This window comes from Cryptomeria japonica, chromosome 1, assembly GCF_030272615.1.
Source record: "Cryptomeria japonica chromosome 1, Sugi_1.0, whole genome shotgun sequence".
Lineage (NCBI taxonomy): Eukaryota > Viridiplantae > Streptophyta > Pinopsida > Cupressales > Cupressaceae > Cryptomeria > Cryptomeria japonica.
Genome location: NC_081405.1, coordinates 105,625,244 through 105,639,964, shown reverse-complemented (window position 1 = coordinate 105,639,964; position 14,721 = coordinate 105,625,244). Strand labels below are relative to the sequence as shown.

The 14,721-nt window shown below is 35.4% G+C and overlaps 1 protein-coding gene across 2 annotated transcripts in view; it reads right to left on the bottom strand.

Annotated features, from left to right (window-relative positions):
• Positions 1-9,763: 9,763 nt before the first annotated feature.
• Positions 9,764-14,721, bottom strand: part of LOC131040649 (enhanced ethylene response protein 5) — a 128,291-nt gene continuing 123,333 nt past the window's right edge. For both annotated transcript variants that reach the window (XM_057973605.2, XM_057973604.2), the window contains exons 10-13: positions 10,785-10,861; positions 10,550-10,624; positions 10,351-10,456; positions 9,764-10,247 (exon numbers count right to left, since the gene is read on the bottom strand). In XM_057973605.2, the coding sequence (XP_057829588.1) occupies positions 10,116-10,247; positions 10,351-10,456; positions 10,550-10,624; positions 10,785-10,861 (390 nt within the window). In that variant the 3' untranslated portion in view covers positions 9,764-10,115. The remainder of the gene's footprint in view (positions 10,248-10,350; positions 10,457-10,549; positions 10,625-10,784; positions 10,862-14,721) is intronic.

Genomic DNA, 14,721 nt, shown 5'->3' with positions numbered 1-14,721 from the left:
GAGGCAAGTGGGAGATGTGGGAGAATGCAAGTGGGTGGAGGGTAATTTTAATTAAAATAAATTACTTTATTTCAACAAAATAGATGCAAGTGGGGGATTTAAATAAATTAGATTTATTTATTTTTCATGAGCAATTTAATTAAATGTAGATTTAATTAAAAGGGGTAGGAAGAGGATTTAATTAAATAAAGTGATTTATTCAATTAAATGGATATGAAAGACCTAGGTGAATTTAATTAAATAAATTGAATACCTTATTTAATCAAATAGATGAATGTGAATGATTTAATTAAATAGAGGAATGAGAATAAAATGAATGTTAAATATTCACTTAGGAAAGTGGTCATTTTTATACGTCTACAAGTTAATAGTTGGAATAAGTCATGGTGGTTGAGAGAATTTATCAAGCTAGTTTGGATCATCCCACCTTTTTCTCAAGGCTCCTCTCCTATAAATACTTGAGGGGGTCTATTGTAATGGACTGATCTTTTAGTAATGCAACAAAATTCTGCCAATTTGTATGTGCACTCCAAGACTTTGAGCTTAGATGTAAATCAGATTGCTTTCAATAAAAGAGGCAAGTTGTGTTGAGACTTTGTGCCAATTCAAATTGTTATGTGACGACATTTTCTGGAGTTGATTGTGATTTTTGTTCTATTGTTCAAGAGGGATTTAAATTCAATCTTGCAAACTTTGAGCTACTAATTGCATTTGGAGATATAGGTTTGGTTTTCAGACTTGGTCTTGCGGACTTTGAGTCGTTTATCACGTTTGAAGCTAGTGTAGAAAGCTCAAGCAAAGGGGGTAACTTGTAGACTTTGTGTTGCTTTTATTTTCTATGTTTGTGCATAAGAGGTGCATCATGTAGTTAGACTTTGCGCCACTACATATTGTGCTTGGTTAGTAGAAAATCATTTTAAAAGGTTGATAGGATAATATATAGTTGAAGACTTTGAGCTTTCTTTCTATTTTCCCTTCCCGGAGAAGTGACGGAGGTCTTTGTGCTTTCATGGAAACTTTGCTTCCCTTTATTTTCCAGAAATCCTACAAAAAGTCTCATTTCTATATTTGTTGCTATTTATTTCCAATTGCTATTACTTTTTTGTGAAGAAAAAAGAGTATAGTTTTTTCTTGAAAGAAGAAGAAAGAGTGTTGTCTCAACCATATTAGATTAGTTTAGTTTGTAGATAGGGGGATCCTTCCCTAAATTAGGAGAGTATCATACTCACACACTGTGGCTGAAACTACAATTTTGCACCTCCCCCAGGTGTACAAAATTTTCAACCAACAATTTAATTTAAGGATAATATTAGGTAAAGTCAAATGTGGACAGGTATGGTTAAATTTAGGTGTCTCCAATAATCTCCCTTTTTACCAAGGTGATGATCCTAGACTCCATTGATATAATTAAATATAAGAATAATTTGAGATTGCTTCCTTAGTTGAGTTTTGTACCAAAACTACTTTTTCAACTTCCAAGGTACATTCTATGAGAAATTAGATGGAGTTGCAATGGGATCTCCTTTTTCACCTTTTATGTCTAGTCCTTACATGAAACACTTTGAATAAATTGATTTCCACTCCTTCCCCATAAAACCAAAGAGGTGGAAATAACATGTAGACGAAACTAACATTTTTTGGCCCCACAATCATGAGAAACTTGAAGAATTCCATGTACACTTGAATAAGATAGCTCGTTATATCTCATTAACCAAAGAACTAGAAAATAATATCGAAGTCCATTTCCTAGACATTTTACTCATGAAAAATCTAGATGAATCCTTACCCATGATATTTTTTATAAATCCACCAACTCCAAATGTTGCCTATATTCCTTCTCCCATCACCACCTTGCCCAAAAAGTTGGTGTCTTGAAAAATCTAGCTTCTAGATCCTTTAGGATTTGTGATGATGATCAACCAGGATAAATCCAAGCATATCTTGAAAACATCAAAGAAAAGCATATCGATCTTGAATCCTAAACCCAGGGATTTTTTCCCTTTAGTCCTCCTAGTTGCATCCCTCCCTTCCAACCCTTACATTAAAGGCCCCTCAATTAAAAATCTTAAGATTCTTCTTAAAAAGGGCCCTTGTTTTACCTTTAAGCCCATCTTCATTGTAAATCACTCTACAAAATGACCTATTAAACCGCATACTATACATTGGTGAGACAATGTGCTATGTTAGTACTAGGATCAAAGAGAACAGTGATAGCATTAGGTAGGAACAAGTCTTTAAATTGGTCATAAATGAGTAGTCCTCCAATAAAAAACACCACATAGCCATAGACGTCTCCCAAATCCTAGTCAAAAAATACAAATTCTTCAAGAGAAAACTCAAAGAAGCTATTGAAACCAATAATCACCTTGCTGACCTCAATCTCAATGTTGGTTAAAATCTTAGTTTCTCATAAAAAAAACTTTGCTAAACTATCCTCTTCCCCCTTATTAATCCATCCCTACCCCTTGATATGGTCCTATCTCTTTTTCTCTTGTCTTGCTTCCTCTCTTCTTATAGTCCATCCCCTCTCCCTTCCTTTCCTCTTCTCATCTTCCCTCTCTAACCCTTGAACCTTATTACGAGTCTCTTCTCCTCCTCTCTCCTCTCATCTCTTCTCTTCTCTTTTTAAACCTTTGTAACCCCCTATCATCTTTATAGCTAATTGATACCCCTATCTTTTCTCTATTTTTCTTTCATGATTTTATTTATTTATTCTTTACATTATTTCATTGATTTTAGGGTTTCATGGGAATATTAATTTTATTTCCCTTTCTAACCATTAGTTCACATTTACTTATTCATATCCACACCATAAAATGGGTTCAAGATCTTAGTTTTGAAATTTCTTACTCTTTCCTATTTTCTTTTAATCATGTTTCATATAGTTAAACAATTTATCCTCCACAATTCATTAGTTATCAATCCTCTCGTTTATGCATTCCTTCTTTACTTTCTCATTTATTTATTTCCCCTAATTATTCTTTCACTATGTTCAGGTTGTTATGGCATTTTTGTTTATCTTTATGTGTCTTTTCCATTAGTTTTCATATCTTATTCCTATTCATACCTATAAATATGTTTATGAGATTATTTTTGTAGTTGTGTGCTTATTCCCATTTTAATTTAAACTTCTACCAAGTTTAAAATCATTTCTCTTCATTTAAGTTAGTATGATTATTTATTTGGCTACTTCGTTCATTTCTCAATATGCTAGTTGGAGCACACAAATTTGCATATATATATATATATATATATATATATATATATATATAGGTACTTGTATGTAACTATTATATTTTTTAATCCAATGCATGTTTGCCATTTGTGTTTATGTATTTATCTGAACTATGAATTTATTTCCTAAAGTTTATAAGTTTCATCAAATAATTGTTGTTTTGATTAGGTAAATTGGGATAAACTATGAACCCTTTACATAACACCCATATAGGCAAAAGAGAGGGATCTCACAAATGATGAGACTACCAAAACACAAAAATAAAATAGAATCAAACAAAGAAAGATTTTGACCAAAGTAAAAAACCAGTGGGAAACAAGCTTCTTGACCCCAAACAAGAAGTACTTTTTCATGACATGGGAAGGATAGAAGAGATGCATGACCTCTCCTACATCTACAAAGGACAGTCCAAGTGATTCTATCATCCAAGATCCCTCCAAGAGGGCAAGAGGGCATCCCTCTAAGAGGACAATCAACAGTCTAAAGAGGGACAATAGGAGGATGAGGTGACAAGTAACCCAGATCCACCAAAGAAGATTGAATCAGAGTGACTGACAAAGAAGCGTGAAGAGAGCTATCTAAAAGAGGAACCACCACAGTGTCCTCAGGGCTAAACAAGGCCACCCCAGAAGGAATTCCATTAGAATCCTGAGAAGAGACCTCCTTTTAGGAGACACGATCCCCAATAATCAAATGACCATCTATAGCATTCTACCAATGAGAAGCAGGGCCCTTTTGACAACCCCCTAGAACATTTTGAACTAAATAATTGTTATTTTTAAATTGAGCCTATTGTAATTTTAAAGAATTGTAATCTAAAGAATTTTGATTGTTGTGGATATTCTTGTTTGTGGTTGCTTGGTAAGGTTGTTTCACAAAAACCCCTCACCTTAACTATATCAACAAGTCACCACTAATAAAAGTAAATTGTGTGTAATAAATTTCTTAATAATTATTTTTTTATGCTTAAGAAACTTAATACAAAAATGTCATACAAAAGAAATGACCAAGTGAGAAATTCTTTTATGACAATACCAAGACAAGATCCATTGCATGTGGCTCTTTGCTTGTGATTTGGTTACTATAGTTAGATTTGAAGTTGAGGGTAGGGTTAATTGGGTTGTGTAATTTCAAATACAATTAGATTGAGTTTTTTGTGAGTGGCTTGAGTAAATTTTTTTATTAAATATAATTATTGATGTACAACTGGTTTGTTTAGTGTTATATGTCGAACAAAACGAGGCCAAATAGATGTAGGTATTGTTATCAAAAGAGGCAACATAAATGCAATCAAAAGCTCGTGGTAGATTTTAAGTTTAACAAATTGTCAAAAACTTTAATGTTTGAAATATTTTTATTTTTTATTTTTTTGTAATTTAAATGACAATCAATATTTTAATTTACATTTTTCTCACATATGGCATCATTCTCTCTTTGTAAGAATAGTGTGGTACTTTGTATTGATTATATTTAAATATTTACATTTATGTATTTAAGAGTGTATAAATTATATGATATTTTATCAAGACTTGATTGCATTAGTTTTAGTCAATCTTTATCCACCCATATTTCATGGATAGAGGTTCACAAAAACTCATCTCTCATGAGCATGAAAAATCCACTTAGCACTCATTTAATCTAGGTAATTTTCAATGGTGAAGCATCAAAACTTCCTAGGACATCAGCGATTTATATACTGCATTGACTCAAGTGCACATAACCATATGGTGTTTCCCCTAAGATTAAGCCCACTTAGCTTGTGGTCCCATTCACAATATCTTCAACATATGTGCCTTATGAACCATCCATTAAAGAGCTCCCTATGTCATTCATTTACATTTAAGTGGTTTTTCCATACTATATAAAATTACATGTCTTGTTGTAATCCACCTAAGTAATTTTGAGTCGATCTTTATCAACTCATATTTAATGATTAGTAGTTCACAAGCATCCATTTTTCTTGAGCATGATGCACTATGTTACTTGGTTGAATCTTCATAAAACATCATATAAATCATACACTGAAAACACCACCTAAATATAAAGGAATGGCTCATTAGAAAAAACACTTGTTAAAGGTTTTGCAAATTGGGTAACAAGTGACCTTGACCTTGGATTAAACTCCATGACTATGTGGACTTGTGCTAGAGTAGTTCTGAGATTGGTAATCTTGGGTGAAGTCTCATTGTTTCACCCCTATGATCATCACCTATGTGTTAAATGGACCATTTATACTCGTGAAAGATGGGTGATTCAAAACCATTAATCGTGAAATATGAATTGATAAATATTAACACAAATTATGCAGTTGAACCTTGATAAAACGTCATAATTTGATACAATATAAAACACCACCTAAATGTAAATGAATGAACTAAGTAGCTCTGTAATCAATCTTTCATGAGGCAAAATAGTTGCTAAGGTTTTGTAAACAAGGTAGCAAGCTAAGTGGGCTCAATCTTGGAGGAAACTCCATGGTTAATTGTACACTTGAATTGAAGCAATATTGCAATTGGTTATTTGACGCAGGGGCATCCTGAATACACCCTTTGAGTCAAATTATTGTCATTTGTCAGATTTTGGTTTCTCTTGGTTTGATTGAGTCAATAAGATCATATAAGACCATTGTGGGTCATTTAGGACCATCATCAAAAGATTTGGGTGATTAGATGTCAAAAATGCAAAAATTGCCAATGTTGCTCAAAAAGTTGTCAAGCAACTTTGTCAAAAAGTGTCAAAAATAGTGTTTTGTTAAAAAACTAATCAAAAGATGGTTGAGAATAGTTGGAATTGATGGTAAATGTATAAATGTAGCCTTCTAATTCGAATTTGGGGGTTGGAGCAAGTATAGGAGAAAATGGTTATTAAGGCATTCTAAATTTTGATTTTTCTCATATTGCAAGATTTTCTTTGGTTTTGTACAAACTGTATTTCACATTTAATGATATGTACTTGATTGGATATGTTAGAGGATTGAATTATCTTCCACTTCCATTTGGTTTCATTCATTTTCATCAAGTTTTGAGTGGGATATTGCATTTTTCCCATGGACTACCCTAAATGACTACTTTTTTTCCTATAATAATCCAAAAGAAACACATGGTACGATCATGTATGTTGTAGTACAGTCTTGAAACCAATGGGAAAATTTTAATGCATGAGTCTACTTTCATATTCTTTTGGTTTGGTGCAATTTCATTAAGATTTGCATGAGTTATGTCATTTTTTGTGAGAGCAAGTCTGTTCTGAAACTAGGGTTTTCAACAACACTAGAAAAAAACACATCTCCCATTTGGTATGGTGAAAAACCCTAACTTTTTGTGAGAAACTTTGTTTTGACATCCCATAAAGGATTCCTAAGTCTTGGTTCATTATCTTTTGGTCCGGTACAAGTTATGGAGAACAATGTAGTCTCTAACACTGTTGACAAAGTTAAATACCCTAATTGCTTGAGAGTTTGACAAAAGCAATGCATTATTTGATCATGGTTGGATGGGAAACTTGTGAGATGTGTTTTGTTGGGCTTGAACAAACCAAGATCCCCACTTTACATGTTATTTTCATTGTCGAATGCCTATTAGGCCACTGTATCAATGTTTCCAAGTTGAACTAGGATGCATTTAGCCATTGTTTGAAATGAACTATTGTGTGAAATGTGTCAAATCAATCAAGTGTGTTTAGGAGAAGTTCTTGCCCTGCATCATTATCTCCCGAGAAGTCCTAATGGTTTACCTCTTTGACAATCACCTAAATATATTGAGTGTTATGTAAACCATTCATGCTCATGAGACATAGAGTCTTCTAACCATTCTTGAGTGCTAAGTAAACCATTCATGCTCATGAGACATAGAGTCTTCTAACCATTGCTTAGATGAGTTCAATCCGTATGATATTTCACACATATTTTATGAATATGGATTTACAATATCCCATCTAAGTTACCAAAACAAAAGCAAAATAGCTTGTGTTAAATTATACAAAATATCATATTAAATCAAAGTTGTGTAAATTAATTCCAAGTGAGTTCAATTAAAGGCAACTCAAAGAGATTTTAGCCCTTTTGAAATGTTTGATGATTCAATTAAAGGCGACTTCTAGAGATTTATACACCTAGAATCCCATTTAAGCAAAGGGATCTTCTGAAATGTTTGATGATTTTAATCTCACTTCTTTGGGCGAGAAGGGGGGCGAGGTAGAGTGTGGAAGTAATGCATATTAGCAATGACAAATAATATATATTGTCTATTACAACATGTCCTTCCTGATGATATATTTTTTTTACTATAAGCTAATTCCAAACCCTCTAAATATTCTTTAAATCTTTTTATATTGATCAATGAGCAAGGTCCTAAGTTTCATAAAAGACATATGGATATGGTAGTAGTGAGCTTGACATCGTTTGTGATACGACTTTGCATAGAGTGGGAGTGGGTTAATCTCTGATCCATCATTACGCAAAAACCTTATGCAATTCTTTTTCTAGATTTCGCCCAAATTATCCCACGTTTCCTTGTGAGAGGAATCAAGAGACATCAAGGGACAGTCATTTTGGCTTAAATGAATTCTCAACAAATACTACGTTGGAATAATTCTATCCAGTGAAAGCTTACTTGCACATAGGTTCTGATTTAAACAAGAGTTTATAGCATGGTAACGCCACGCATCCAAAGCAATATGCATTATTTGTGGTGATAGTTAGGAAGCATACAAGTGATTAAAGGGCAGTTTCTACAATTGCATTTTATTAATTGAAAATCATGTTCACAAAATAGAGGTAAGAATTTCATTAATAGTTTTTCAGTAGTACCCCTTGGAATAACAGAAGGTACACTAAAGTGAAAAAGTCTTATTTTAAAGACCTGAGTATCAAACTTACATGAATTCGGGCGCTCAGCCTAAGTGGTCGCTGATCATCAATTGCAAATAAAGCATCCAATTCTTGGCTAACATTTGAATTTGCATAAGATTTGTATATATGAAAACTTGTTATATAATTAACACCGTTCCATTGAGTACACCATTCACTGCTGCTGCTTGGACATTAATTTTAAATTGAGATGGTACGAATATGACAGGTTGCAATCCAATTAATATGACAAGATTTTTGACACATTGAATATTCCAAAACAGTACTCTATTATATTCTAGAAGTTGGCATATGCCTTCCACATGGATTTGTTTAGATGCCATAGCCCAAGTCATCTGTTCATTTCATAACAAGTTTAAAAAAGAAGGAAGATTTGACAATTTGGACAAAAAAAGAACATCCAAATTATTGCGTAGAGATAACTGATAAGATTTATGTGCTTGGTAGTATAAAATAAAATAATCAGACTGTAAAATTGAATAAGCTAGAGTCTACTGTCTGCTGCAGTAACTCCTTGTATCATTGAATTCCAAAGAAATGCCAATTCTATATAGAGGGTATTATGAATCACTCAAATGTTTTAGAACTTTGTTTGAGTGCTGCAGACACATTTCAGTACAACTTCAAGTGTTATATTCCATCCTCTTGCTTGAGTCACCCCAAACAGATCGCTAGTAACACGAAGTAGATGCTTCAAAGATCTTTCGGCCTAAACACTGTGTCAAAACAAGCCTCAATACAGACCTTCCAACATATAGAGTGAAGAAACTCTTAGCCTTCAATGCAATAAAACCACGAAGTGATCAGAAAAAGCATTAGAGCCCAACAACCAACAATGAAACAACTACATGGACCAACAGCACTAAGGTTGAAAACCAACAGCTACAACCACAGCACTAACAACACAGTTAGTGCAACATACAAAATGGGGCAAGAACAAATAGCATAGGACAGACTGCCCAAACAAAGGCTAGTCAGACAGCCCGAAACCATAGAGCTCTCTCTACACTAACAGCAGTCCTTCCCACTCAATTGCTGGAGCAGATTTCTGTATTAAGTCTAAAGATTTCATAGGGCTTCCTTAAAACCTTCTGCCCGAATGATATCTTGGGCTTGGATCCTCCATTTTTGTTTTTTCCTTAGCTGAAGAGGGCGACCAGGCCTCTTCCACCCTTTCATTCACATCCTTCAAGCCAATTGAGCCCTCCGCTCCCCCCCCTCTCCTCTTATCATATAATAAAGTCTCCTTGGGTTCCAATGAGAGAAAATTCTTCTCTTTCAAGGTCCTTCAAGGACAAAAATTTCCTTCTCTTCCTTAGTAGGACTTACAGCTGGCTTAAGGCATGCAGTCTACTGTGGTTTAAAACCATCATTATTCTGGCATTAACCTGTTCCTCTACCACAATGGGAGTCATCCATTCAACCAAATTCCTCTCAACCAGTACATCAACCTTCTTAGATCCTGTTTGATTGACCATCTCCCTTTTTTTCCAAGCCAACTTATGACAGGTTCTCACATAGTGTCCCACTCTCTGGCAGTTATGGCAGACAAAAAACATATTTTCATATTCAATTGGTTGAGGCCAGTTTCCAAAACCTGGGACTTGAAAGCAGAAACAAAATGTGCACTATTGTCCAAACTCCAAAGTACACCAGAGGAGTTAATAAGAATCATGTTTAACCATTTGATCTTGAAAGAAGCAACAAAATATGTGCTAATGTCCAAAGTAGATCAAACGGGTTAACAAGTACCACAAGATACAATACAAGTGCCAAAGAAAGGAACTTTACAGATTCTCTTCAGTATGAAGCTTATGACAGTATAAATTGCAAGTCATTTTCAGTATCTACAAACATTTTTCCTTCTCTAAGCATCTGAAGCAATGCCATTTCTAATGTGTACAGTAAAGAACTAACATTTCAGTTGAGATCAATAATCCTACTGAATATTTCATGTCAAAACTACTGTATGACATGATTCAATTAGTATGTTTATGAAGTGGCAATGAACTATTATGAATTAACTGGTCGACCATTTAATTTTGGAAAGGGGTCTTGCTTGCTGAGAACCACTACTTTACTCTTGTGAGAGAAATAGCCTTTCATTAAATTCTTGTGAATCAGGATAGCCATTATACATTCAACCTGCAATAAAAAATGTATGAATTATAATAAATACAGGTACATAAACTGAACATCATATTATTGGGTAAACAGTATAGACAAAAAATTTAGAGTAAGAGAAAACCTCTTCAACATCCATGTCAATTTCTAGCCATTTTAAGGCTTTAACAATGATATCCATTTTCACTTGGTGTGCCTTGCTTGGATCTTTCTGCTTTTGAATGATGTATCTGCAGACTTTTAAGCTTGTTAGACATCTCTTTCCAAGGCATAATGAATAAGAAACGTTACAATGCCTTTAAAAATTAGCAGCAAAAACTCACATTTTTTTAATCAACCTCTGATAGACTTGCAATTCCAACTTCTCTAGAACTAGATATACTCCTGAACGCAAGAACCTACAAAATTCATACTTGTCATGCAGTTACATAGGCATTCATGAAAGCTTATGGCTAACAAATCTCAGATCAACGTGTATGAAATCAAAAAACTAACATGGACTCCAGCTTAAGGCACCAATCGCTGGACTATCTCTAGAAGGTATAAAATATAACTTACTGGTCCTCGTGATCCTGAAGTGCATGTCGAAGCAGTCTTAGATCACCTGTGCGCAAAGCTCGCACAACATCAATATACTGCATTCAAAGAACACACATAAGATAAGGAAAGATAATTTCCAATTGGAACTCAAGTCATAGATTATGTAATGCTTATTACAACCAAATATAATATCCATTTCACTTTGTCCATGTATAATGCACTCACTTCAAAAGTTTGTCATTAGAAGGAAATGAAATATAAGAACTACATAATCTCCTAGATTAAGTTCCTGTATACAAATTTCACATTCTTGTACAATAATGATGCTTTAGCATCAATTTTTTATTTACACATATTTTCTTGAGAAACAAACTTCCATTTTCTCAATAAAGCATTTACAGTAAAAACACCAAGCCACTACAATCACAGCTCAATGTAAGCTGAGGGAAAGAAAACAGCTTCCATTTGTCAATTACAGGAAATAAAGAAATAAGAACAGTATCAGGCGACTGGTAGAATCCAGGGTTGCAGGCCTACACAAAATCTTAAGCCATACACGTGACAATTTGCATTGCTTTCATGAGGTGTTGATGGTCATGGCCATCTCTTTGTTAGTTAAAAGAATGTCTCGGCATTTGAAGTCCATGATTTCTAACTTAACCTGAATTACGCATCTTTTGAAGGTTTTTTTGTTTAAAGCCCTTTTGGTCATCTTGTGAGAATTTGTTGAAGATATCCAAGATCAAGAGCACATTGAATAGCACACAAGAGAGACAAAACATTTGATAAGAATAAACTATATTCTAATCAAGATGCAAAATACTGATCAACTGGATCATCAAGAACTACATACAATGTAGATGAGCCTGCTTATAAAGGCAAGGCTAAGAGACAAGAGAGCACACAATGATGACATGTGGCTCAATGAGATGCAAAGGTAGGTAGGGGTAGGTAGGAGAAATAGTAAAATATTCCACATGAAGTGGATCACCCACCAAAGGTGGAATTATCACTCCACAATAAGTGGCTATGATAAGTAATAATAAGATCACACCATAAAAGGTGGAATTTCTCCCATAAGTGTCTCATATGCAACCTACAATGTGGTGCATGTACCTAAGTAAACTTAAGTAAAGTGTAATTATATCCAAGATAAATAAATAATTACACCAACACCCCCCCTTAAGTGCAACTTAGGGGAATGCACTTAAGTCTACAATGCAACAAACTAATGCAAGATGGATCTTGGCTACAAGGCCATGTTAGGTACCCATGTACAAATGCAAATGCAATCTCCCATAAAGCGAAGAAAGAGAAGAAAACCCAATGGGAAAAAACCCTCCCCCAAAAGAGAGATGAAAACTATATACAAAGGAACTCTCACAGAAATATGAGGACAAAACCCCATGTGACGAAAAAGTACCCCCCATATGAGAGAAGAAGAGAGACTAGGCAGCCCCCCTTCAATGTAAAATTTGCACCAATGGTAGAAGCTCGAAGCTGAATAAATAAACTGCTCCACGAACATCGAACATCGAACATCGAACATCGAACATCGAACAACGTTCCTCCCCTTAAGAAGAAAGAAAACCAAAGGTGTATCCATGAAGTCTCTCCAATCATGAAGGGAAGATATAGGAAAAAAATTCATGATGAATGAAGTCTCAGAAAACTGCTCAAGTGTCCCCATGTCAATGGTGAAAGTTACCCCCTCCAAAGGTGGTGTACTGATCCACACTGCTGAAGAAGGCACTCCAAGATCTAGTGGAGATGAATGTAGAACAATATCCAAAGACTCACATGTCTCCTCTAAAGATAAAGAGACCTCCTCCAACTGTTGTCCATAAGAATCCACACTCATGTCAACCTCAAAAGAACGATCATGTAGAGAATGCACAAGAGGGTTAGAGTGTTCCCTCTAAACAATCGAAGAAGGATCATCTTCATCAAGGAAAAGATGAATACCATCAATGACATCTCCCAAATCTATAATGTAGGACTCCACAAACAAACCTGCAATGTCTGTCAAGTAGTCATCCCAATGAACTGAAGCTGGAAGACAAGGAATATCCTACTGCACTGAATCACAAGAAAGCAAAATTGTCACAACATCTGCATCATCAGATGCAATAGGTGGTGTGATATCAATAGGAGGAGATGAAATGCAAGGCTCAAGAACGAGGTCACATGTGAGAACACCCAAATTCAAGTACCCAAAGTTCTCCTCAAAATCTGAATCATCATGTGAAGAATCAACCTCATCAATAAGACCAAAATGTGAAAAGGAGTACAACCGAGATGCATGATCAACCACCCCGGTCGCAAGGATAGCTCTAGTCTCCAAGTCTCTAATGATAACTGAATCAAGTGTGAACTCCACAGTTTTCCTTGTTGCCCCATGTGTGATTTGATGGATGGAAAGAAGATTGCTGTCAAATAGGGTACACACAACACATCATTGAAGGAGTTATCCCCAATGGCAATAGATCCTTTCCCAATCACATCCATGTATGTATGATTGCCCATCAAAATCTGCACCATGGTGCAAGGCTCAAATGAAGAGAACATAGACTGTGAAGATGCCATATGATTTGAAGCGCCTGAATCTAGAAGCCATGTCCCTGAATCATGACTTGTAGTAGCACAAAGAGCTTGTCCCTTTCCTTTATTAGTCCCAAAAGAGTGATCCTTCCCTTTATCCTTTTCTTTGGAAGAAGAAGCCGATGTAGACATTCTAGAAGGCAAACTGATTTTGTTATTCTCAAGAAGATGTTTCAATTCATCAATATCCTTCTTGTAACAACGTTGTTCATCATGTCCTGGCTTCTTACAATGCACAAAAAAGATTGTCCTTCTTTGATTTCCTCTTAGGTGAGGATGTAGAATTACCTTGTTGTGGAGAGGAGGATTGTGCTCCATATTGTTGTGGTTTAGGCTTAGGTTGCTTTTGGTTCTTGCCTTTTCCTTGATTGCTTTGATTCCCTTTAATAGCCACCAAAACTTGTGACTTTGAAGATTTGAGAATCCCCATTTTGGTCAGCTTAGATTGCTCAAGTATCAACATCTTTGTGAATGCATCAAAGGATGGTGGAGTGTAGGAGGCACCTTGAGCCAATCGATGGGTGTGACAGCTAGATACAAAGGCTGTATACTTTGATGGAAGCTTGTCCAACAAGTTGTAAGCCAATTGAGCATCATTTTTGTCACTGCCACAATCCTTTAGCTTTGCTCTTAGCTCATTTGCTTTTGTGACATACTCTTGGATTGTATCAAAATCCTTGGGATCCAATGTTGTGAGTTCACTATCAAGCTTGTAGCCCTTAATCTCATCAACTTGACCATACAGTTTATCATAAATATCCCAAGCCTCTTTAATTGTTGTACACTTCTCAATGTGAAAAATGAGGTCATCTGATACATACTTTCTCAATGTTCCAAGTGCCATAAAATTTTTAGTGCGCCATTCAACTTGACCATTAGGATCAGCCTTAGGATCAGGTGGTGCTTTTATAGTTCCATTTACATAATGAATGAGTCCTTTTTCCATTAGTTTACTCCATGCCTTAATCTTCCATGATGCATAATTATGTGGAGTTAAAAGTGAAAATTTAGGAGAACCAATAGCACCAAAATGAAAAAACACAAGATAGAGAGAGGCACAATCACACAAGACACCCTCCCAAATTACTCAATCAAAGAAACCCCCCCCCCTAAAAGATGATTTGGCACTTTATACTTAGTGCGTGTACAATGGCCACTTGCAAAACTATTGGTGTTGGAAATAAGCCACACCCGGACCGATGATGGACTAGTCCAAGAGGGGCCAGTAGCTCAGTGGTAGAGCACTCCAGCAATGTATGAAAGGTCCTAGGTTCGAGTCCTAGCTGGTCCATGTCTCAACATGGTATCAGAGCCAGGTCTAGGCTAGGAGCCCCTAGCACACGAGGGGTGTGAC